Consider the following 13,818-nt stretch of genomic DNA (forward strand, 5'->3'; position numbering starts at 1 on the left):
AATTAGAGAGAGGAGCATTTGCTTATTTAGGTATTATAGATATAGATTATAGATTTAGATAAATATAAAAAGTCAAGGACAAGTCTGTTATTTCAAAGACGGAATAGTTTAATTTAAAATTGGGTCTTTTGCTTTATAAGAGAGTAAGATAAGATATATATATATATATATATATACTAGGTCTTTTACCGCACGATGTGCGACTAATTAAAATATCGTTAATAAAAAATATATATATATATAAGAAAAATAATCTAAATGTGGACATTGATAATTAATATAAGTGTTTTGTGTTAATTTATACAACCATATCATTTGTTGGTACTTGTATTTTTTTAATATGAAGGCCAAATAGGGCATCAAAGCCGAAAATCCATGAAAAAAGCAGATTATATTTAGGCTTAATAAAAATGGGAGAAAATTTTGAAATTAAATAAAAACTTGGTTAGTCAGATAAAGGGTTAGTTAGTAAAGAAAATAAAGATGAGAGAAAGTTTAGAAATAAAGAAAATCACGACCTGCAAATCTACGCTAAACAACAAATATATTTATTATTGGATAGTCGGTAATATTAGTCAACCGTGTAAAAAAAAAATATGTGAGTAAACCTCATTAATAAAAAAATATAATGGACAACCGTATAAAAATGGGATAATACATTGTTCTTCCCGTGATTAATTTTTTTTAAAACATCATGCGAGACAAAAAAAAAAGAAAAAGAAAAAAAAAAAAGGCTAGAACTACCTTACTAAAACACACGTCCTCTGTAAACTCTCAATCCCTTCCTCCATCGACGGCCGCCGCAGCCTTCACACCAGCCGTCTCACCACTAGCCGCAGAACTCTAGGGCCGTTGCAGCACATCAGGTTTGTTTTCTTTCTTTCCTGATTTCTGTTTGTGAAAACATAGGAGTATATGATTTGTGAAAAGTATATGGATTTATTTAGCATTATGAACTGAGTCAATCTTTAACATCGGAGATATGTGTGTCTATATATATATATATGTATGTATGTATGTATTTCTGTAAGCTAACACACTTTCTTTACAATATGCACATAAGGTGTTCGATAAAATGCCATTCGAGTTTATTCTATTGGTTAACATGTATAAAACAACATATGATATAGTGAATAATGTGTACTTTCTTTATTGAACATTAGATACAAAGGATATAAGTAATAGAGATGGAATTCTGCCCAACTTGTGGGATCTTGTTGAAGTATGAGTTACCTGGTGCTAATCATCCTGCCCGGTTTTTCTGTCCGACGTGTCCGTATGTTACCAAACTTGAGCCCATGGTAACTTTACCTATAAAATACTACGCCATAAACTAATAACTATTGTCTTGCCTTGTGGTTTATATTCGTTGTGTTTAATATCAATGTGTAGGTTGAGATTAAACGAAAGCAACGTTTGGTTAAAAAAGAAGTTGATCCGATTATCACGAAAGATGACATGAGTAATGCACCAAAAACCGATCAAGGTATGTATATGTTTTATGATTTGTCGGAGATGAGTTGTTTTTGAGACTTTGTTGTTTATCTTTAGTTTACGGGCTCTTTGTTTGTTGCAGCACATTGTCCAAATTGTGGTCACAACAGGGCTGCATACATCCAGTTTCAAACAAGGTCAGCTGATGAGCCTATGACGATTAACTTCACTTGTGAGAAATGTACTCACTGTTGGCGCGAGGACTAACTTTCATATCTTGAATGTGTTTGTGTATCATACAATAACGACTTACGGGTACTTTAAATTAGTGCCTTCTTATTGTGGATCGTTTATATCTTGTTACGTAATTTTGAAGTTATCAAGTTTTAGTTGATTTAAGGCATTTAAAAGTTGTGAACACATGCCCAGTTGCCCACAAATGCAGCTTTTATAACATGTTATTACTTGAGAGAGGAACAAAATTGCATTACTCTGCAGCAAGATAATTTTTCGTTTTCTTTCAATTCAACATTTTTTCACTTCTTTGTAGATCTCTTTCTAATTGCTTCAACTTCCTTATCCCTCGCCTTTTTTCACCTCTTAGCACTATTGTATATACCTTGCCTCCAATCATCCATAGCTTTGCTTTATCACCTTCATATAGGGAAAGAAACGAACCATTTCCGGTCATCTCCCTTTACTTTCAAAGACCCTACTTGTGGTGACCATGTCCAACTGTGAGTACACTTGAGCAGCCACATGAGCTGTTAGCTTATCCTTCACCCTCTAATCTAAATGTCATCCAGATTATTTAATAAATTGTTTATTTCAAGCTACTGTTTCACATGCATTTTCTTGGAATATCCACGATACTGCTGATTCATGATTATGGCAGCAAACCTTGGGATTTTCTTAATTACTTTTACATTTACTTTGTAATCTTTGTACTGGTGCCTACCTACTAAACCTAGGGGATTTTGTTAGAAGTGAAAGTTGAACAACCAAAAACTATGTGTTAGTAAAGATGTAAGACATTGAAACGCGATAATTCATCATGAGCTGCAACCAAGTGGTCAGAGCGAAGATTGTACGTAAGCGACGGAATTCAGGGTTTTGTTGTGGTAATCTTCTTGTTTTTCATGTATATGTTCGGCTAGAGAAAGAACGATGGCAGAAGCGGATAGAAGCCTATCTCATGTATATTCGTAGTAGATTTGTAGGCGTTCATGTAATTGCGATATATGAGTAACATCAGGGCTATAGATTTTGTGAGATATGTTGTACCTAGTTAAAGAAAACAAAACATCGAATACGACGGTGTAGTTTTAGATAGCCTGTAATTTAAGATAAAACGACGATTTGTAATTAAAGTCATGTAGTCACTGATTGTGTGCTAAAAAATCTAAATAGATAATAAATCTATACTCAGTAGGGTGTTTTAAAGTTATCATTAAATGTTTATCACTGTGAGTTCGCGGAGGGTTAATTGAGTGTTTGAGTCCTTTCACCTTTGTAGCCTTGTTTGCTATTTTAAACATTAAATATTTCCATCTAATATATAACATTATTTGCCCGACACGGGCAGTATACTACTAATATATCAAATTTCACTTTGCAAACTTCTTTGTTAACCAATATACATGCCCAAAAGTACATGGTATAAGAATAAAACTAAACTCCATGAGAAGGTTGCTTAGAAGCGGTATATGAGTCATATTCAGTAAAACTTACAAGTAAACCAGATATAAAGATAACAACTAGGGTTGATGTTTTCATTATTATATAATTTCAAGACCACAGTAAATCTATGATAAGATTGTTTATTTACAATGGGATGGTATACAAAGTCAACAGATTCCAAGCACGATATTCATTTCCTTAAACATGTTTAAATTGCAGGGACGGACTTGTATTCAAATGATGGTATAATGTTTTCAATTTTTAAAATAAAGATAGTATAAATACACAACGGCTTATACACGAATGAAAAAGGATATTGTATACTGAAATACGATTTGTTAAATTCGCCACTGTATATAAAGAAACTGAATATTTCAATCCATAAAAACTAAAAACCAATACGCCTAATGCAGGCCACCAATTTCATCCAACACAACGACCGATGCATACGCATCGGAAAAAAGAACACGTCAAGGCCTCGACTTCAACCTGTTGGATGCCATACATCACAGGTTACCGATGGTGATGGGTCACGGGCGGCGTGGATTGAGATCATCTAAAGTTGAAAAAAACTTTATAGGTAAAGTGAAAGGATTTTGACCATTGGATATTTATGGTCAAAATTCAAAGATCTTAATTTTACTCATAAAGTTGTTTTTATCTTTTGGGTTTTGCTAAACGAAACCCTAAGGGCTTTCGTTAAGCTGTATTAAATAGTTGTACACTTATTATAAAAATCAAGGGGTGAACTTTTGATATTAAAATATACATCTTTTTATGCACGTTAAGTAAAATCTTAAAGGCTATATTTAGCATTTCCTTAACTTTAATGGATATTTATCTGGACGCAATAAAGGAGTTTTTTTCCAAACTAGTGTAGTTGAAAAAATTATTTACCAAATTAGTATAGTTTTAAATTTATTTACCAATTTGGGTTGGAACTTAAGTTAACAATTTTTTTCATTAAGTTTAAAACTAATTTAACATCACTTTACCCGTTATAGTGTTGTTATTCAACTTTTATAAAAATAACAATAACAGTAATTGGTTTTCTTACAACTTATACGCATGTAATGACTGTCAAATTGTTTTTGTGTTTTGGAAAAAAAAAAAAAAACAATTGAAACTTTTCGTCAGAATGAACTGAATAATTTTTTTTTTTAAATTTCTATTTAACGGTTGAACTGAATAATTTTGTAATGAGATTCAAAAACGTTATCAGAATTACATATTTACAAATATAGAAATATGAGTAACACTTACACTTTTGGTTAAAAAGGAAATGAATAATCTGGACTTTTGGTTAAAATGAAATGAATAATCTGGTAATCGGATTCAAGATCCGACTTTCAAATACCGCTACAAAATTTTAATTTTTAGAAAACCATTTATTATTAAAATTGGCTAAATGGGTCGGCATGGGTAACCCTCAAGATCTTATGCAAAGTTTATCTTTTATGATTCAGTATCTAAAATATAACTATAAAGTCATCTTATTTCGGTAACAAATCAAATTCTAAAAAAGATATTTAAAGAGTTTATTATTAGTTATAAAAAAATATAATAAAATATAATGTAAGATGATTGATGAAGATTATAAAAAGATAATATAAAAATAATAATTTGTGAAAAAGATTATTTAGAGAGTGTACTCATTAGTTATTTTCAGTATTTTAAAATTTCAAAGTTTTAATCAATTTCATATAATAAAATATAATGTAAGATGATTGGTGGAGGTTATAAAAAAAATAATTGTTTGTAAAATTTAACGTATATTGATGTAATACCATAATACTATATAATGTTAAATTAAATTTTAAACCAAAATGGTAAATATTTTTAAAAATATACTAATTTGGTAAATAAAATTCCCCATTACACTATTTTGGAAAAAAACTCCGCAATAAAGTATATTTATTGTTTCACATCTATTTATTGTGACTCAATTTATTGTTTGATAAAAAAAAAAGGGAAGGAAGGTTCATAGAAGGGAGGAAGAGAAAGAAGACAAGGAATAGAAGGTGATATCCATTTTTTAGTGAATGTTTCCAAGGATTTAGAACCTACCTTCCCATGAAGTTTCCTACGAACGTTTGCTTTGGTTTTTCCTTAAAAACATATAGAAAAGAAACGATATCTACAATCACGATAATTATTACTATAACTACATTTTATATATGATAGTGTGAAACACTTTATTATACCGACATTCTCTTATCAACATTGTCAAATATCGAAGAAAATTAGAAGCGAGATTCTCTATTATCTCCATATATATTATAAAGATTTTATTATTTTTGTTTAAACCCTTTAACCTTTTATTAATACCGGAGTTATGTCCGTGCGATGCGGCGGTATAATGGCGATGGTGACGGATTGTGGTGACACGCGGAAGTAGCGGCGACAACGATGACGGCAGCGGTGGTGTGGCGGCGAATAGTTTTGGCTATTGATATAATGTAGTTTTGATGAATTATTGAAACTTAAAATGAATATCAAAATTTAAATTTAATGTTGAAAATAAAAGAAAGTTTGCGAGAGAATAGATTGAATAGATAGATACTTACCTTAAATACATATGCACATGCGTTAGAATGTTAGATAACCAAAGTCGACAGTCGACGAAGTCGGTCATCTGTGGGTCTGCATTACCCTAGGCTACATGTAGTAATTGAAGTTAAATAGATTTATAAAAAACTCAATAATCATTGAACATTGCGTGGATACCATTTTTAATACCTATCAAAACTTTCAAAAGCGAAATTTTCTTGATCAAATTGTCAGATTAATATTGATTGTAAATCAATCTACGAGTATTACATTTGTTATTGAATAGTTATATCTTTAAGGAAAAATGTTACGATTAGTTATTATTAGTATAAGGTTTAGTATTTTCGATTTCAATCTAACCAATATTGTCTCTGTCGATCATTCTAATTTTTAGACTTTCAAACAAAAAGAATACTTTCTTGGAAATATATATAACCTCTCGTATCATATTCTATTATGAACAATGATATTTTTTTTATTTTAGAATGACAAATTATAGAAATAAGGCCATACATAGATGCAGAGTGCATTTATTTGTAAAATATTAAAAAACTATTTATAAAAACCCTTCACCTTTATGATATCTACAAAGAGAAATGATTAATCTTTCCTCCTAATTTCAATATATTAACAAGGGATAAAATTAAAAGATAAAATTTGAAAAGAAAATTAGTGGTTACATGTCTCACCATCTAATGATTTTAAGATGATTTTTAAAAGAATCTTTCTTTTTTCATCTACAAAATCAATTCTTATTATCGTCTTGCTTTATGTGCAGTCAACTACCCAAAACAGTTTCTCATAAAAATATTAAAATACCGATACTATTCAACAATAACTAAAAAGAAAAATAACAAATCAACGATGATGGACAACAATAGGTCGTTATTTTCGATGCATATATGTGTATAAGCTTACATCTTATTATACATTTTGCATTGCGTTGTTATAATATAAATGTATTTTATAATGAAGTTGTGAATAGCTATTTAAGAAATATCTAAAATATATTATAAAATAGTGTATATATTTGACGTAACGATCGATTATTAGATTACCTGTTTATTTTAATTGATGTGAAAGTTACCCATAATGTTGGAAACTTATAATGATCAAAATTTATACCTTCCCAAGTGCAAACCTGATGACAAGTTAATTATTTTTTATTTTTAAACTAAGTTTTGATTCAGACACGTTAAAGACAATTTTAAACAGAAATTTTCTGGACCTTCAACCCCCTTCTCATGGAAATTCCTTATAACAAGTTGTTAATTATTATAGTAATTGCAACAATTCTTTTTAACTACTTTATAAAAATCCCACGAACCTAAGATTAATTTGCACCCATGATTTGTGGGTAGAAACCCAAATGCACCCATGAGTTGATCTGATTTCATTTACAATCGCTAACAATACTTAATTTTGTTTAACCAACGTATTAGAAAAAGTGGGATACGATCTTTTTTACTTTTACATGTGGGTATACTATTTCAGAATGACAAGTTTTTAATTGACATCCATAAGTCAGAAGCTTTCCATCGCTATATATATGTCATTCAATCATTTCAAACTTCAACCACACCACCAAGAAAGTAAAAAGACAAAAAAAAAACAAATGGAAGAAAAAGGATATCAAGACTTGCTTCCTGTGATGGCGGAGAAACTAGATCTTAGCACTTTCATGGAGGAGCTATGTGGCGGTTTTCGTCTACTGGCAGACGAAAAAATAGGGGTGATCACACCGCAAAGTTTACGAAATAATTCAAGAGTTCTTGGAATTGAAGAAATGACCATGGAAGATGCACATGGTATGGTTAAGGAAGGTGACCTTGATGGAGATGGGTACTTGAACGAAACCGAGTTTTGTATACTCATGGTGAGACTTAGTCCAGAAATGATGCAAGATGCAGAGATGTGGTTGGAAAAAGCCATTGAAGATGAGATCATCAAGAAAGCTTGTACTTGTACTTCACCATCACTGGATTATATTGAATAAGTTTAATTAGTATGATGGATAAGTTGTTCATATCGATCATCTTCTCTGTTCATTTTATTATTATTAAGTACAATATTATTAAAATAACTATATAATTATATGTATTACTATGTTGTTAAGAGTGATATAAAACTAGTCAAGTTTTCTTTGGAGCTCCAAAAAAGTTGCATCTTATTAATGGCAACGATAGTTTCTTTATGAGAAATGTTAAACATTTCATACAAGTTTTTACATTATACTGGGAAGGATTAATCTTCTTAACTAATCATCAAAAAATCCTCCTAATTATAAGATCATGACATGTGGTATAATTAAGAGATGATATTAGGTAAGAGAATTTATGGAATCCATATGTAAAGTTTTGAAGGTTTTAGAAGGATTTTTGAAAGGATATTTAAGAAGATTAATCATTTTCCATTCTATCGATATTTATTGATTCTTCAGCCATAAATTCGTAAACCTTATTAATAAAGATCTATTTGTCACTATAACAATGGTTTTTTTTCTACTAACAAATCTAATTAATACAAGAGTACTAAACTAACTACTCCTAATACAACTAAATTATTCTATGCCAATATGACACGCATATATATTTCACGGAAAATGATAAATCTTCCTAACCAATCCTTCTAATATATCCACTTGCTAACACATGTAATCCACTAATTCTCTTTTCTAATCCCACCCCCTGATTTTCCACATGTCACGATCCTATTAATTAGAAGGATTTCTAGGCTAAAGAATTAGGAGGATTGATCATTACCCATATTTCACACACATGTATATTTCACACTAAGAGAGCGGGCCATCATGTCGACGCTCCAACGGATAGTCAAGGTTCGGTGTGCTGACCCTTTGCATTTTTGCAAGTCAGGCCGACCTCTCTTGTTGGAGATTATCTAAGAGGCCAATCTAAAGTAATAATTTGACTAATACATCCACAGTTTATTGGTGTTTTTGTTTTATGGAAGATAAAATAAGCAAATCAACCATTGACAATTTGATAATACACGAACCTATCATCAATATAGATATCGGATAGACGGGCAAAGTCGAATAGTAGTAGTAGACACGGTCCCCTAGCCTATATCCTTAATCCTTAATTAATTATACGCCGAACACCAAACTTTAATTAATCACGAAGTGCATAGACCTCCTAGCTCGGTTGTTAAGACCATCCCCATTTACAATTCAACTCACCAACATTATTCATTAAAAAATTAAATCCTTTCTTTTATATCTACCAAACCAACTATAACCAATTTTTACACTCCCATTAATAACCCAACCAAACTATTTTTTAATATAGAATAATAATAATAATGTTTTAATTATTAACATTTCTTTTATTCTAAATATGTTATAAAAAATGAAATATTTTTATATAACAACAAATTAAGTTATTTATCTTTAAAAAATAATAATTAATAATACAAAAAAAAGTAAAAAATATTATGCTACAAGGAAAAGAAATTGTAGTCACTATATAAAATAAAATTGTAATATACTTTATACAGACTATATAAAATTTATATAACCATCCAACTAAGTATAATATGCAAATGTGAAGTAGCATATATAAAAGCAAAGATAATATAATACATCTGCGATATCTGTTAAGCAGAAAAAGAGCCACGTCAAAATATTAGTGTCACAAATGTTAGTTGTTCAGCCCACTTGGTTGGTCACAATTTGTATTAATTAATAATATTATACTACTTTATGTCCAACCGACCAGTCCATTTTTCAAGCGATATGATGGTCTAAAGAAATATATTTATACCTTAATCAATTGTATAATAAACGAGCATAGTATATGCGCGTTACGGCGAATACTATTGACATAGAATACAAGTGTCCTTATTTTTCACTGTTGATTTGGGTCTCATAGAGATGTTCCGCGCGCGGCGGTGGTGTTGAAGGAAGGTGGAGGCGATGGACGGTGGAGTTGATGGTTGGGTTTTGAAGACAGCGGTGGAGGTGTGTGTATTTTTGTGGCAGAAAGAAAACAATAGGTAAAATAGATGTGAATAAGGGCAGGAATAAGGAGAGATAAAAAAGTAAAATTGCATGTTCCAAATCTTGTAAACTTTTAACAGAAGTTGATAATTTTTAATAAGGAGTATAGATAGTTCAATCTAGTTTTCTTTCAATCCTATTGAATCATGACTATTTGTATTGTTATTCAACGATTCAAAGTTCTTTGTTTTCTATTCAAACGCAAAATACATTTAATTTTGTTTTGTTTTGTTTTAAAGTTAAAACGGTCTAACACTCATCTTGACCTTTGAACAAACTCATTATTCAAATTGGGGTTATAAACTATAATCAAGCATTAGCAATTTTCTTGAGCTATAAACATAGATTTGTTTTTTTTTATTAATTTGGGCTTGTAAACTAGGGCTTATTGCCAAATATTATCTATTATTTTTTTTTAATTAAAAGGTGAATAAAAAAAATCTACATCTAAAAAGATATAATGTATTTTTGTCGGTATGAAAAAGTATATTCATTTTTCGTTCGATTTAAACATACGCTTTGACATTCATTAACTATATGTTCATCTATGTTTATCACGTGTTTATCGGCAAACAAAAAAGTAATTACGTACTATATTTGGCGGAAGCCAAATGAAGAGTGGTTGGCTCAACTGCAGGCTACTTGTAATTTTTAGGGAGATTTACATATGATATATATATATATATATGGGGTAACACTCCGGTAAGAACAGTTTTAAAATAAAAATGGTGAAAATATCTTAAAAACATCATTTTGATGCATTAAAAGTCCATAAAACTAACATAGTGCAGAACTAATTATCTTTATTTAAGTGTTTAACAACACATTCATCTGTCAAAATCGAAATAATCATGTTTTTTATTTTGTGCATCCATCTTGGATGCATAATCATCAAAATGATGCATCCAACAAAAAAACGTGATTTTTTCGATTTTGATGAATCAAATTGTTGTTAAACACTTAATTAAAGATAATTAGTTCTGCACTATGTTAGTTTTATAGACTTTTAACGCATCAAAATGATGTTTTTAAGGTATTCTCACCGTTCTTGTTTTAAAACTGTTCTTATTTGATTGTCCCCATATATATATATATCATTTTTTTTAGGCATAATTATAATCGAGTTATTAGGACTCAAAACCCGTAGAAGGCGACACTGAGCACTTTTTTTCTTTCGACATATCTACCCAAACTTTGCTTTAGAAACATTGTATTTAAGCATTAAATTGTATTTAAGCATTAAAAGCTTACACTTTGGGTAGATATGTAATTATGTCTAAAATGTAGGATATATATGTTTATATTCTTAATTTTTATTAGGGTAAATTACATAAATTATACTTGAGGTTTGTTTAAAACTACATCAGTCATGCCTACAATTTAAAAATTACCCAAGACATGTTCATTGTTATCAAAAACTTACACTAACCATATCTTTCACTGACGTCCGTCCATTTGGTCGTTAAGTCAAGTTACATGTCGTGTATGTGAGATATCAAAACTGTAATTTCGTATATACTTCAGATATCATCTTTGTAATTCACCATAAAATAATTATTAAAATTTTAGAGTTACATGGTTGTCAAAACTATATGATTCTTTATTCACCTTGCATGTGAGGTATCAAAATTGGAAAGTGATATATCCGTAACAATTTTTAGCCATTCACAATAATACATACTTTATACAGTTATACATTGTACAATACAACATGTATATTTGTTGTAAATGGCAAAAAACAGTTGTAAGTATATCACTCCCCATCAAAATTGTATTCTAGTAGACAATTTTCTAACTATTTCGTTTTGTATACTGTTATAAAACAATAGGTTCACCTTTTTACTGTGTGTTCTATTTGTTATACTTCCTTATTATTTTTATTAAACTTTTTATGCTATATTAATATACAACTTGCTGTAAAATATTATATCATTGTTATCGATGTGTCATTGTTTACTTAATAAAACTATTATTCTATGTTATGGTGGTATCTCATATTTGGACTTTATTATCTATTGATTAGAAAAAGGTAGAACAGGTTGCTAGTGATTTTTTTTTATTTATATTTTGTTATTACTTTTTTTATTATTATTATTATAGCTTACGTTGATATATGAAATTATGACTCCTTCTTTAATGTTGGTATAAGACTTATAACTACCTTTTATTAAGTTTTCAATTTTAAAGTGTATTTTGTATATGTTGTGTTGACATATGACTAATTGTAAGACATCATACCATTGTTATCGAAATGCTATTATTTATATTAAGTAATAGATCTTTAGTAAGGGTGTCGTTTCGTTGTCAAAATATGTTGGCCATATGTAAATGATATGGTATAATTTCTAGTCTTGTATTATGTTGTAGTGGTCGTGTTAAAATTTTGTTGTAATGTACTATAGTAAGTCATTACGGGTCGTTGGCCGTTTGGTCTTTTTGGGTAATGAAAGCTACGTTGTAGTTTCTATCGGTTAATATGTCTTGGGTATGATTTAAGTGATGTAAAGTGTTTAAGTTATTGTTTTATTGGGTTTGGAAAGGTGTATAAGTGTTGAGTAGTTTTGTTTTGTGTAGAAAATCATTATTTAGATGATGAGGTTTCAGATGTAACACATCTAAGCTTGGTCGACCAACGTCAGATTGGTGAGTCGAAAATCTATGACCTTAATTTGACCCACTAAAAATTTCAAGTAAGATATATCAATTTAAACCTGATCTGGGTCAACCCAAATCAAATTGATTAATCATAATAAACTGTTTTTGGTCTATTGGATTACGGAAGCCAAATAGCTTGATTTTGGGCTAAATGGGTCAAATGAGTTGTTTTTGGGTAAAATGGGTTGGCGGCTTGATTGGTTAGTATTCGATCAACTTGGTTAAATGGGTTGGTCTTAAGTCAAGTGAGTTGGGGTTGGCGATTTTGTATGTCAAATGGGTTGGTTTTCGGTTAAGTCGGTCAAATGGGTCGATGTTTGTTATTTTATCCTTGGGTTTGTGGGCCGACAAGACTACCCAACCTGAAAAAATTACGTTGGTGGGTTATCAGGTTGATAATCTTTGACCCAATTCTAATATTTTGCAGATCAAGTTTCAGATTGAATCAAGCATTGATAGTCTTAATTTATAGGGCTATGTTTAAAACAATAGCCAAATGAGTCATGTTTTTTTTTTTTTAAAGCAATAACTATATTATATTACTCAAAAACCACTAACAAGATGTTAGAAGTCATAATACAAAATTTAAAATATACAAATTTACATATCTAAATTCTATCCAAAACTGCTAAGATTGCAAAGTGGTTGAAAAAATTTACGCCGATTACAAAATTAACTAAGACATAAGAAACAAACCCCAAGAACGAAGGTCGATTAACCGGGTTTTTACTGCGTGATGTTTTTTGATACGACTCCAAACAAGTCTTGAGGAAAACACGACCCAACAAACAAAATAAGAACCATTTGGCTTTCAAAAAAAAAAACATTACCCTTGACAAGGTCGTTTGGAAGTGTGTTTATCATGTCTCGAACCAAATCCAATTCGTCAAAGGACTTAAGTGGTCTTCGCCAATTCCATTGCCAACACAAATTACCCTTGACTCTTGATGAGGTAATATCTAAATAAGTCTTGAAAAAAATTAAGTGCGACCCATCTAGTCTTAGAGAGCGGCATACAATGAGTTTTATGAATTATTTTAATCATATATTTCTTTATTACAAGTAATATAGTTGGTGGAGATGTGAATATACTTTAATTTATTATAATGGTTTATATTTTATAAATTATAATTAAAAAAATAATTGTATTATTTATTTTATATATACGATATTTTCTTTGAACATTCAATAAATATACGACATTGACAAAACCTCATCATATAATGTTGAAGCCTTGCACATATTTTAGACAACGAGATGTTAATCATAACCCGTTAAAATCACAGGTAAAATGGGAAGTGTTTCTAACCACTTAATTCATTGACAAAACAATATTTTTTATATTTTACAGAGATATCATTTGATTAATTATACAATAATTTAATTTGAAATTAATGTGACATGTGTATTATCTCGTCAGCATTATAACCAGTGTTTCAAATACCGGTACATACCGGCCGACATTACCCGGAATACTAGAT

At 30.0% G+C, this 13,818-nt stretch overlaps 2 protein-coding genes across 2 annotated transcripts; both read left to right on the forward strand.

Annotated features, from left to right (window-relative positions):
• The first annotated feature begins 714 nt into the window (after positions 1-714).
• LOC122585104 (DNA-directed RNA polymerase III subunit RPC10-like) lies at positions 715-1,837 on the forward strand. The gene is made up of 4 exons (XM_043757200.1): positions 715-866; positions 1,164-1,301; positions 1,393-1,486; positions 1,577-1,837. Exons 2-4 carry the CDS (start codon positions 1,188-1,190, stop codon positions 1,699-1,701), a joined length of 333 nt encoding a protein of 110 aa, XP_043613135.1. The 5' UTR covers positions 715-866; positions 1,164-1,187; the 3' UTR covers positions 1,702-1,837.
• A 5,383-nt stretch (positions 1,838-7,220) lies between these two features.
• Positions 7,221-7,858, forward strand: LOC122585472 (calcium-binding protein KIC-like). Its single transcript, XM_043757601.1, has one exon. The coding sequence runs from the start codon at positions 7,280-7,282 to the stop codon at positions 7,658-7,660; it is 381 nt and encodes a 126-aa protein (XP_043613536.1). The 5' UTR covers positions 7,221-7,279; the 3' UTR covers positions 7,661-7,858.
• Positions 7,859-13,818: the final 5,960 nt, after the last annotated feature.

Source organism: Erigeron canadensis, chromosome 1 (genome assembly GCF_010389155.1).
Source record: "Erigeron canadensis isolate Cc75 chromosome 1, C_canadensis_v1, whole genome shotgun sequence".
Classification (NCBI taxonomy): domain Eukaryota; kingdom Viridiplantae; phylum Streptophyta; class Magnoliopsida; order Asterales; family Asteraceae; genus Erigeron; species Erigeron canadensis.

Coding starts and splice junctions, on each gene's coding strand:
- LOC122585104 (XM_043757200.1), top strand. CDS start 1,188: ATGGAATTCTGCCCAACTTGTGGGATCTTGTTGAAGTATGAGTTACCT. Junction 1,302..1,392: donor TTACCAAACTTGAGCCCATG/GTAACTTTACCT, acceptor ATCAATGTGTAG/GTTGAGATTAAACGAAAGCA. Junction 1,487..1,576: donor TGCACCAAAAACCGATCAAG/GTATGTATATGT, acceptor TGTTTGTTGCAG/CACATTGTCCAAATTGTGGT.
- LOC122585472 (XM_043757601.1), top strand. CDS start 7,280: ATGGAAGAAAAAGGATATCAAGACTTGCTTCCTGTGATGGCGGAGAAA.